At 39.3% G+C, this 12918-nt stretch overlaps 1 protein-coding gene across 1 annotated transcript; it reads left to right on the top strand.

Annotated features, from left to right (window-relative positions):
• The first annotated feature begins 202 nt into the window (after window positions 1–202).
• LOC112254059 (ventral anterior homeobox 1-like) lies at window positions 203–10978 on the top strand. The gene is made up of 3 exons (XM_024426288.2): window positions 203–1317; window positions 3309–3496; window positions 8771–10978. Exons 1-3 carry the CDS (start codon window positions 1101–1103, stop codon window positions 9293–9295), a joined length of 930 nt encoding a protein of 309 aa, XP_024282056.1. The 5' UTR covers window positions 203–1100; the 3' UTR covers window positions 9296–10978.
• Window positions 10979–12918: the final 1940 nt, after the last annotated feature.

The raw sequence follows: 12918 nt of genomic DNA, 5'->3' as shown, positions 1-12918 counted from the left end.
CCCCTTTTTGTGTTTTTCAGATTAAGATTAGAAATGCAGCAGACTGCTTCTTATATGAATGGTGGGGACACTGCATTAATGACTAGGACCTGTGGGCAGCTCTTCCTGCTGTTGTTCGTCGTGCTGAGTGACGTGGGACGACACAGGAAACTTTAACACAGTTCCTGTTAAGCAGAGCCAGGTGGTTTTTGTGAATCAGCTGTCGTGGAGAGTACAAATTCCTATCGGGGTGGATTCACTTTATTCTGTATCCTCTGTCTCTCCGCCTCTGCTTTATTCTCTCTATCTCGGTCTCCCTCCCTCCCTCGCTCTCTCTCTCTCTCTGTCTCTCTCTATCCTTCTCTTACACCCACTCGCCTGTGAAAGTACTATATCGGCAAGAGCTCTATGTTGCAGAGGGACGATCATTGGCAAAAGACACAATAAATGCGATTAAAGTTAGCCATCGTGGCCAGACAACCAACACTGGAGAAACGTTGAAAATGGCTGGCCATGTTCCGGGGATCAAAGAATGAAGTGCCTGGGAACTTTTCTGGAAGTGTTGTACCCCTGTGATTGTGTCTGTGTGCTCAGGGAGGCTATTTTGCAAAGCGAGACCAATCATTTCTCTTGATTCCCTGACTGAGAGCTGGCTGACAGATGAGGACGGAGTGAGCGAACCCCTCTATTAGGACCTGATATATTTCCCAAACAATTTAGTGTATTCATGAGGCAATGCAAATGGGGAAGCAGCAAAATGACCGTAATCAATTGAAACAGCGAGCGTGTGTCGATCCATCGCTCTGATTATTTGGAGATCATCTATCAGCCTGATGTGTATGTAACAAGGCGAGGTGGCATTAAATCGCTTTTAAGTTTCAGTGATAAGTCCATGATCATTGGGCAAGTGAGTTGGACAATGAAAATAGGGCACCTTGGCGGGTGAGGCAAGCGCTCCTCGAACATTAGGTAGGTGACTCTCTGGTCTTAAAGGTGCTGTTTTAAAACAAAGCCACACTGTTGAGACAACACAACACGCAATACTCTCTGCAATCCCTTTTTTCATCTGACAAAGGAAAGAAAGTGGGGGAGGAAAGAAATATCGGAGAGGATAAGTGATTATGGAGGTCAGATACAACCAGGAGACAGAACCGGGGATGGGGCTGAAGAACGGACTAAAGGATGGGAAAGACAGCAAGGATTCCCAGGGAAACCTTGCCAAAACCTTCCTAAAGAATCAGCAGGAGTCCTTCTCACCATCTGGGATGGTGGAAAACTGTGAGAAGAACCTAGCGAGCACGGGGGACCCAGACTACTGCCGGAGAATACTTGTCAGAGGTGAGAGGATTTCTACTCATATGTTCTAATGCTGAAGCGTATGGGGTCTATTTACTCATTGCTTTACTTTATATGTACCCACAGGAAGAAATAAGATAATTTGCTATGTGAGATATGCTGAATTTTTCAAAAAAACATTCTGAATAAGGAGTAAATACAAATATAAAAGTGTAAATAAAAACATAAATTGAGCATTTTTGTATGTCCATATTTTCATGACTTATGTAACACTTGTGACATACTCCTTGTGACATACTCCTTGTGACATGCTCCTTGTGACATGCTCCTTGTGTCAAAAATGATTCACAACAATTGTGTTTCTTCTGAAATTGAATTATAGGGCACACTTAAAGAATCATAGCAAACCTTTATTTAAGGTTTCTAAATACATTTGGTTTCTAAATTAAGAATGCATTTTATGCTGCTATATACTATACAATTTCTCCTTTTGAAAAACACTTTGTTTTTGAAAACAATATTCAGAGAAGCTTAAAAGAATATGATACATAGGTGTTCGCTGTCTTATTCAGATACAGATGTTGAATGACAGTACTAATGGACGTAAAATGTATTTGCTTATATCATCTTTGATTCAAGCTATTTCATATGTAGTTAATACAAATAAATGTGTTAATTGTTATGAGCGTCGTCTGGCCTCAGGGGTAAATTACCGCAGAATAAGCACACATCATTTATCTACTCTGTTTAACACAGTTGGTTAAACAGAGACTGTTTAAAAATAGGAATAATCCTTGCTAATTGGTATAGAAATCATTTAACAACTAAATGAAAACTACATTCAAAGATAAATGGTCATAATTTTAGGTTATCTTTTGCTGCTTTTAGATGAGAGAAATAATAATACTATATAAAAACTATAAAAAGTAATAATACATTTAAGTTAATTGAGAAATAACCTTTTCCTACTACATTTTCTCTCTTTTCTATTAAGTCAATAAAAGCTAATACAGCTATGGAATTAATATCAAATCAAATGATTTTATCCTTGAATTATTTTCCATTCACATGACAAAAAGTACAACTTTTTAACTACTGTACACGTTCGATTTGGATTGTAGAAACCTAGAGGAAAAAACACGTTTGAGGTTATTTGACTCCTTTTAGGAGAGAGTTCTGATTGACATGATAAAATATGATCATTTGAAGTATTACAGCAATAAATGAGTTGGTAAAAGTAAATTATCACAATGAAATAAATGGATAATAATTGCTGTATTTTGTAGATGTTTTATTCTTTTTTTTCCCCAATCAACTTTCTTCTGTAAACGGCACTTTTCAAATGATTAAAGACGGTTCTTTTTTTAAACTGGTTTTAGTGCACTTGAGGTTACCCGTAGTTAGTCTGCAAAGTACAGTAGTTGGTTGGGAAAATGTCAGTGTATCAACTGAAGTAATGCGTAGAACTGTGATTGATATTGTGCATTGTATGCATATTCATATAAATATTGCACCGTTTTCATGTGCGTACCTGGATGGTTCATTTTCCCATTTTGCAGACATTCTTAGTTATCGAAACATATTGGATTGTGTAATGTAATTAAATGGAGATGTACAGAGATCCTCAAGACCTAAGTCTTTCATTTGAAGACAATCATCAATTTCATGGACAACAGTAAGAATACAGATATTACAAAAAGGATGAATGGTCATTCTGATGTGATTAAGTTCAGACTAAGAGATCACTTTATTGGTCAAAAATCTGACTTCCACTTTTAACCCAACCCCTCCAAAAGACACACATACACAGGTATTTGGAGAGGTGCAGGGGGGCTGTTAAGTGCTTTGCTCAAAGGCAGGTAATGGCTTCAAGGATTTCATAGCAGCAACCCTCTGGTTGCCAGCTCACTTCCCGACAGACCGAGGATTCGAACTCTCTAACCACTAGGCTACCCGATGACCCACAAGTGTTTCTATAATTGAACATAGCTATCATTGATAAAGCTTCAATGGTCACTTGTTCCTTGTTGTAGATGCCAAAGGGTCTATACGAGAAATCATTCTGCCAAAGGGACTGGATTTGGACCGTCCCAAACGAACCCGGACCTCTTTCACCGCAGAGCAACTCTATCGTCTGGAGATGGAGTTCCAGAGGTGCCAGTATGTGGTTGGGAGGGAACGAACAGAGCTGGCCCGCCAGCTAAATCTATCTGAAACTCAGGTAATTCAAGCAAAACACAATACGTGTGCCTTTTTCCCCTCTGACCATGAGTAAATAAAAATGGCAAGTGCAATACTACATCTATGTTCTGTGCAATCATAGATAATATGTTATCGGATTGTTCAATGAAGTGCCTTTTGGGTAGTGTAATTTCGTCAATAATAATGATTTATTTTCACCTAATTTTAACATTCTGTCATAAAAAACACATGCTCAACTTCATGAGACACACGGTTTCCCATCTCAAGAGGTTAATTAAATTAAGAAAAATGAAAGTAAAAGTGTTGACCATAACAGGGTTAACAGTTTAATCTTAAATCAGCCGTAACTCCCATTGTGACAGGGAGCATGGAAGCTTGTTGTTTGCAACAGGGAGGGGCAATTTAATGCATATGTGTAACAAAAAAATTGCCTATCTATCTATGGGTAGCATAGTTGACGTGTCATGCTTGACAGGCTCAGTTTTCCGCAACAAAACACCAGAATATTGCCTAAAAGAGTAGAACCAGCTCAACTGCTTTAACACTATAATTTGACGATTAGATGTTCAATGTTTTTAAAAATAAAATCACTATTATTGGAATATGGTTACATTTAGTTATAGTGTAGATGTACACTCCGTGACCAACAGTATGTGGACACCTGCTTGTGGAACATCTCATTCCAAAATCATGGGCATTAATAATATGGAGTTGGTCCCCCCTTTACTGCTATAACAGCCTCCACTCTTCTGAGAAAGCTATCCACTAGATGTTGGAACATCAGAATTCTGCAGGGACTTGCTTACATTCAGCCATAACAACATTAGTGAGGTTGGGCACTGATGTTGGGCGATTAGGCTTGGCTCGCAGTCAGTGTTCCAATTCAACCCAAAATTCAACCCAAAATGTATTCGATGGGTTTGAGGTCAAGTCTCTGTGCAGGCCAGTCAAGTTCTTCCACACCGATCTCGACAAACCATTTCTGTATGGACCTCGCTTTGCGCACTGGGGCATTGTCATGCTGAAACAGGAAAGGGCCTTCCCCAAACTATTGCCACAAAGTTGGAAGCACGGAATCATTTAGAAAGTGATTGCATGTTGCAGCATTATAATTTACATTCATTGGAACTAAGGGGCTTAGCCCAAACCATGAAAAACCGCCTCAGACTAGTATTCCTCCTCCACCAAACTTTACTGTTGGCACTATGCATTCGGGTAGGTAGCATCTCCTGGCATCAGCCAAACCCAGATTAGTTTGTCGGACTGGTGAAGCGTGATTCATCACTCCAGAGAATGCATTGGCTTTACAGCACTCCTACCGATGCTTGGCATTGTGCACTGTGAACTTAGGTTTCCATGGCTGAGCAGCCGCACACAAGCCTATTTCATGAAGCTCCCGACCACCAGTCCTTGTGCTGACGTTGCTTCCAGAGGCAGTTTGGAAATCGGGTAGTGAGTGTTGAAACCGAGGACGGATTATATTTATGCGCTACATGCTTTAGCACTCGGAGGTCCCGTTCTGTGACTTGTGTGACCTACCACTACGCGACTGAACCGTTGTTGCTCCTAGACATTTCCAATTCACATTAACAGTACTTACAGTTGACCAGTGAAGCTCTAGCAGGGCAGAAATTTGATGATCTGACTTGTTGGAAATGTGGCATACAATGACAGTTCCACATTGAAAGTCACTGAGCTCTTCAGTAAGGCCAGTCTACTGCCAATGTTTGTCTATGGAGACAAATGGCTGTATGCTTGATTTTATACACCTGTCAGCGACGGGTGTGGCTGAAATAGCCGAATCCACTAGTTTGTAGGGGTGTCCACATACATTTGTATATATAGTGTATGTGATACAACTGTTAAACATTGTGTTTTATCAAAATCTACACACAATGACCCAAGGACATAAAAGGGACTTGTGGAACGACCCTTAGGTATTTTCAAATCTTATCTCAAATGTGAAAAATGTTGCTTTCCATATTGTGATCATACTTGTTGTCATATCCCATCCCATTCCAATACAATCTATTTAATTGTTACTATAACCCAGCTGACATTTTATTTAGCATACTGGTTAGCTAATTGTTTCTAACTAAAATCATTTAGAAGATAATAAAAAAATGTGGAAAACTGTTTCACTGATCACATAGCTCAAGAAATACTATTGTAAGGTAATGATCAAAACTCAAATAAAATATATTTTGTTGTATTTCGCTTAGTAAACTATGCAATCTCAGTAAATTCTATTGCCATGTTAGCCATATTTTCAGTTTTCTAGTCCACATGCCTTAGCTATGAGGTCAGGGAAAGGTCACGCTGCATACACTGCCGGTGAACTGTATTTGCGCTTATCTGCTCGCTCTCGACAAGAGATACCAAACTTAGTTACCCTTCAATGTCTAATTTTCACTTCAGGGAAACCCTGCTCTCTGCTTCAGAGCTCAGGCCGACATATTTGCAGCACAATTTGATTTATTTATTTATCTTGCAAGCTGGCTAATGGCATGGTCAGCCACATTTGCATATGTTTATTACGTATGCCATGAATGCTTGAATCGGGCCTAAACTAGCTTGACTTTGGACAGATGTTGGACTGGAGCATTATGCTCAGGTATTTTCTGTGAGTCACAACATAGTCACATGTTTCTCACACACATTTCTGATCATCACAATAAATATTCATAATGATCTAGCATATACATACATTAAAAAAAGTTAAATACATTTTTTATGACCGATACATTTGATGCTTTTATTTTGTATGTAGCTACAGTATACAGTACATGTGGTTAACCATGTCAGCACACATTGAATTTAGAATTCTTTGGTGGTTTTCAATAGAGAATAATGGTACTTTAGACTTCACGCAGCTGTTAGGTCCCCATTCACGGGGAGGACAATAGGCTTGAATTTCTTAACGTCTTTTCACATGCAACATTAAATGTTCCACGCAGCCATGCTACTTGATTACTTTAAATCTTCAAATGTCTCGTTCATGCATTGATGAAGTGGGCTCTAATGACGGCATCATGAAATACAATTTTTGTTCCGAGGCACTCTTGGGGTGTTACATTAAGAAAGGGCAGCCATTTGCTGAAGTGTGCACACCTAATCACCTTTGTTTGGGTTGTTGGCTTTAGAGCCCCTCGTTGGACGTTGTTGAAAATGTATCCTCTCAGATAAAAGATGTTCACCAATTGTTATGGTTATCATAATGTAATTCCTTACTTACAGTGTGTAAAATAGATTTGCGATTAACCCACTAACCTTGTGAATTTACTAAGTTGTTTATCTACAACAACATGAGGGAAAACATACTATTCAGATGTGATTGGAGTAGCTGTCGTTTGAGGAACTGTAGCTGGAGGCTCATTGATTGAGACACATTCACTCTAATTATGGTACATATGAAAGCAATCAGATTTGATTGCCACAGACTTGACAGAGGTGGGGAAAAACATGAAGAAATGTTTAAAAAAATACTAACTCCTGTTATCATTTTTTAAAGGAATTTAATTACATAAAATGTATATTTATAAAACCCAAATGGGAAAAGATAGTCATTCAACAATAAAAATAGACCTATCAAACGTGGAATAGAAACGCGTTTACTTTACTTTGTATTTACTTGACTAATTTATCTACTTGATTAGGAATACAATAGCCATGTTAATCTGTCATACACACTTTACTTTGTTATACCTCAGTCCTTGTTATACTTCAGACACATACATACATATAAACTCATCAGGGCCGGCCCGGGCATAAGCGGCATAGGCGTTCAGGGTCTCAACTCAATCCGTTTCTCAATATACTGTTGAGAGTTAGAATAGTAGAATACACAAGGTGGAATTTTGAAATTTGGTTGTGCAGTTTTCAATTGTTGTCAGTCACTGCCAGTCACTCAATATAGACATGTCAGCTAACTTAGAATTTTTAAAATCTAAACTTGAAGTAATTATGGTAAAAATACCGCCCAGGCATGCAGGCCATGCAAGGCATGTGCTCCGGGGCCTTGACCTCCAAGGGGCCCCCATTGATTTTGTAAGTCTTCCTTACTCAGATATCATTAATGGCATAAATCATGGCAAAATGTGTAGAATTGCAGGAAAGTAGCTTTAAAATAGGAAACATGTATCTCCACTCCATGGCAAAATTAGTAAAATTGCATGAAATTTGTTATACAATTGCTAAATGTTTTCGCAACTCCATGGCAACTGCAACAGTTTCTCTACGCCCCATGGCAACTGCAAAACTTTCTCTACGCCCCATGGCAACTGCAACACTTTCTCTACGCCCCATGGCAACTGCAACACTTTCTCTACGCCCCATGGCAACTGCAACACTTTCTCTACGCCCCATGGCAACTGCAACACTTTCTCTACGCCCCATGGCAACTGCAACACTTTCTCTACGCCCCATGGCAAAATATGTAGAATTGCAGGAAATTAACAAAAATATATTAATACGTTTTTTTTCTCACCGACATATTATTATTTGTATTATTATTATAGCGGGTTCACTAACAAGTTTTCCAGCAAGGGCCCCCAAACCAAATCTTGCCTAGGGCCCCCAAAAGGCTAGGGCCGGCCCTTATACTCATTACTATCTGACCCTGCTTTTGTTGCTTTCATGTCCTTTAGTTCATGAATTATTTAATATACTAAAGATTTTAAAGGTCATGGAAATACATTTGATTACTTTCTTACTATTTTATCTTACATTCTGCATTTTACCAGGAGAAAAATATGTTATTGAGTTATTCATGCCTCCCGTGACATATTTTTCTTTACGGAAAGTTTAGTTCAAGTTTAGACCCCAAACAAAGTACTGTGTAGTGTATGCTCATACCTACTATGAAAAAATACAAATTATGTGTGACTCTGATAACATCCATTAATGTGACATTGATACATAAATATTTATATGGCATTAGGTTGTGATTTCATCTGTATTTCTGTAAATTAGCTACTAAATCTGTCAAGGGGTGGTAGCTGGGCCCCCTGGTCTCATTCCCTGATCATGCTACCAATTTTATTACTATCCCAATTCAAATCATGTGGCCATCAAAGTGTGACCTATACTGAGACCACAGGGGAATTCGGAATTATTCACAACAATCCAAATCATTGTCATTTTCTGAAAAAATTGGTGTTGCAATAAATGCCTACAGAGATGATAAAATATACATATTATCCAAAGTATGTTCATTTGGAAAATAGGCCCTATTTTGCTTAAGGTCTCTAATGCTTATTTTCTGTCTGAATTTGGTTTTGTGTCCTCCCTCAAGGTTAAAGTTTGGTTCCAGAACCGACGCACAAAGCAGAAGAAGGACCAGGGCAAAGATTCAGAGCTGCGCTCGGTGGTGTCGGAGACAGCAGCCACCTGCAGTGTATTAAGACTCCTAGAGCAGGGCCGGCTCCTCACGCCGCCAGGTCTGCCGGGGCTCCTGCAGCACTGTGGCAACGGCACCTTGAGTGTCTCCCTGCGAGGGCCCTCCATGGGCATGGCCAGCAATGGAAGCAGCAGCAGCAGTGGTGCCAGCTCAGGGACGGCCGGGGGCAGTCCCCCTCTGCCCATAGTGACCAGTTCAGGGACGGTAGCAGGCCTCCAGAGCTCCCCGTCAGCTCATGGCCTGTTCAGCTTCCCCATGCCCTCTCTGCTGGGAAGCGTGGCCACCCGCATGTCCTCCAACCCGCTTTCTATGGCCGGGAACCTACAGGAACTGTCTGCCCGCTACCTGAGCTCTTCTGCTTTTGAACCTTACTCACGGACCAATGGCAAGGAGAGTATGGACAAAAACGTTTTCGAATGATGTTTTTGATTCGTTTCATTGCTCTCCTTGCTTTTTATTACCTTGGTTTTGTTTGTTTCGCCCTCTTCTGTCCTGTTTGTGTTGTGGTTGTCGTTCATGTGAATCCAATTGAGCATCTGATGCCTCTCGGAGGGAGGAAAACAAAGACATACATTTCATTCTTATAAGAACAGGGTGATTGTTTTTAAGCTTTTGCACTAAATTAAAGTTTCATCTCCATGTTGTGAATTTCAATACAAGTACTCAGAGAAACAAATATCCATGAGATTGCAAAGGGGCAGCATTGCATTTTTTTGCCACATTTTCTCACATTTATTTTGCTGCAATAGTAATCACAAAAAGAGCCACAAAAATGAGTCTGTTTATGTTTTGGTAACACATCACACATGTTTAGCTGCAGGAGGTAATTGGCACATTACACACAACGCTTTTCAGTGATTGGCCATGGGTGTAACATGATGGTACCTTTTTGATTTTGTGTTTTATTACTTGATTGTTTTGGTTAGACAGTGTCACAGTGTTTCGAAGTAGAGAGTTATCAAGCATTACAGCTTGCGGAGTTCAGGTGACAGACTGTCAGTTCAGGATGGCATGGTGAACTTGGAGTTCGGCCCTTGTCAAACATGACATTTCAGTTTACGGAAATATCACAGGTCTCTTTTTCCATTTGCAGATACTCATGAGGAACACAGGCATTTAACATACAAATGCATTTACATATGCAGATGTTTTGCAATATGAAACTACAATAACAGTATTTTATACCAGTTTGCTTTTGTTTTTATGTTTGGGCCAAAACAAACTAAAGAAAAATGTTGTCATACAGTATGATAGTTCAATTGTTCTGTGTTAGTTGTTTTATAAATGGGTTTGTGAGGGTTTCCCCAATATGATTTTAAACAGTCTACATTTGTGACTTTTATGTCTTAAAGCTGCAGTATTCCACTTTTTCGTCTGTGATTTTAAGAATACTGGAGTGGTAGTCCAGATTTCCATGTAAGAGTTGGAGAAAAGCTTGGAAGTGTGGGGTTGGGCAAAGGGAGGATGGAGGATGGAGGAAAGGGTTCTGGAAAAGCTTTTGAACTACAGTAAGCAGCTTGCATAGTTGGACATACAGAATTTAACTTGATGCTACATGATTGAAAACAGTGCAGAAGGTTTTGCAATCTTTTAAGACCTTTTCCCGTGTGAAATGTTTTAAGATCAGTCACCCTGGCGGGAGGTTTAGTAGGAAAGGAGCATGAGGTGAGTGAAATTACTGTAGTACAAAAGAAAGAAAAATGAGAATTGTACCTAAAATTGTTATTTTATTGTAAATTATTAAATGTCCGTAATTAATAGATGATTAGTATGTATATCTGAAAAATGATGAATGAATTAATGAATGAATGTAAGGGAGGAGGTGATAAATCAATCAAAGCTCTTTGGTGCTGTTGTTGTGAAATAACTTGAACTTTGTGACATGTGGGGTAAGAGTGTGGATACATATTATATACAGTATATATGCCTACCAAAAAAGCCACGTGTGTTTTTTTTTCCTTTCATACATTCATCATCATGATAATCCAGTTATGATTAAAAAAAAGGCCATGTTGTACCTTCATTGACAATGGGTTCGAATAGCAGTTTACTTTAAAAAACTAATTGTATTCAAATGAAGTGTTATGCCCTATGGAGAGGACCTTTGTCTGTATTATTCTAGGTAGCAACTGAAAGGTTGCAAGATCGAATCCCCGAGCTGACAAGGTAAAAATCTGTCGTTCTGCCCCTGAACAAGGCAGTTAACCCACTGTTCCTAGGCCGTCATTGAAAACAAGAATTTGTTCTTAACTGACTTGCCTAGTTAAATAAAGGTAAAAAAATAAAAAATAATAATAACCAGGGTCATGTTAAATAGTAGCATGCGTGTTTGAGGGGAGTGTTTTTGTTTGCTATCTTACTCTAACCCTAACATAAACCCTAACCATAACCTCTAGCTCATGGTAAAAATGTACCCACATTCAAAAATGTGATTGAGGCAGCGAAGGAGGCTAGGGAAGTGATATTGAAAATATGGTATGACTCACCTCTATAAAGTTTCGGTACTAGATGGGCTTTGTTGAAAAATTACAATTGTTAATTAAGAGAGTTACTGTATAGAACTGTCAAAATGGACACTGGAAAAACTTTGTCTGGAAGCCAAGCTATGCAGCGAAAATGACCTTTGCAATGTCTGTACTTAAGAACCCTTGGAGGCCTTTTCAATAGTAGTTTTTTTCTATGGAATAGGAAAAAAATCCTACTCTGGCCTATGAAAAGAATTGAGTTAAACCATTCAAAGCACAAAAAAAATGTCACACAAGGAGGGGGAATTGTCTCTTGAAAAAGCAGTTGCAGTGGTCAAAACCATGGAAGTCTGGGCACAAAAAAAATGGGGATGAATGTGATGATCGCAACAATAAAGGTCATAAAGGGTTTCCAAACAAATAAGCACACAGCCCACCATTGGGATTAATGGCATTATGCTCCTGGAATGGCTACCACTCTACCCTACTATATGTCCATCAAAGTGTACGACTGTGTGTCGTACAGCTTAATGTTTGAGTCAATGGAAATAACATAAAAATATGATTGTATAAGAAATACAATATAAGAAATGTATTAGTGTTAGCCAAGTTCATTAAGTTGCACTTGGTACACACTGGTGTCAAACTGTCATATATTCAAAAATTCTATGGGCCTCTTTTGTCAAAACAACAATTTAAATATGGACCAGTACAAAGAGCACTGATACAAAATTACATGGAATTTCTACCAGTGATTCATAAATGAAGAGGAAATAATCCAATATGGCGGAAGTTCTGGTTCCACTTTGGACATTTACACTGAACAAAAATGTCACCGCAACATGTAACAGTTTTTTGGATTTGAATGAGTTACAGTTCATATAAGGAAATCAGTCAATTGAAATAGATTCATTAGGCCCTAATCTATGGATTTCATATCTGTTGGTCACAGATACCTTAAAAAAAAGGTAGGGGCGTGGATCAGAAAACCAGTCAGTATCTGCTGTGACCACCATTTGCCTTATGCAGCGCGACACATCTCTTTTGCATAGAGTTGATCAGGCTGTTGATTGTGGCCTGTAGAATTTTGTCCCACTCCTCTTCCATGGCTGTTACGAAGTTGCTGGATATTGGTGGGAACTGGAACATGCTGTCGTACACGTTGATACAGAGCATCCCAAACATGATCAATAGGTGACATGGCTGGTGATTATGCAGGCCATGGAAGAACTGGGACATTTTCAGTTTCCAGGAATTGTGTACAGATCCTTACGACACGGGGCTGTGCATTATCATGCTGAAACATGAGGTGATGGTGGTGGATGAATGGCTCAACAATGGGTCTCAGGATCGCATGGTATCTCTGTGCATTCAAACCGAGAAAATGCAATTGTGTTCGTTGTCCATAGCTTTTGACTGCCCATACCATTATCACACCGCCACCATGGGGCATTCTGTTCACAACGTTGACATCAGCAAATCGTTCATCCACACATACATGGTCAGCAGTTCTGAGGTCGGTTGGATGTACTGCCAAATTCTCTAAAACAATGTCAGACGCGGCTTATGGTAGAGAAA

The sequence above is a fragment of the Oncorhynchus tshawytscha genome, linkage group LG01 (genome assembly GCF_018296145.1).
Source record: "Oncorhynchus tshawytscha isolate Ot180627B linkage group LG01, Otsh_v2.0, whole genome shotgun sequence".
Lineage (NCBI taxonomy): Eukaryota > Metazoa > Chordata > Actinopteri > Salmoniformes > Salmonidae > Oncorhynchus > Oncorhynchus tshawytscha.
This window is presented reverse-complemented; position numbering and strand designations above follow the sequence as displayed.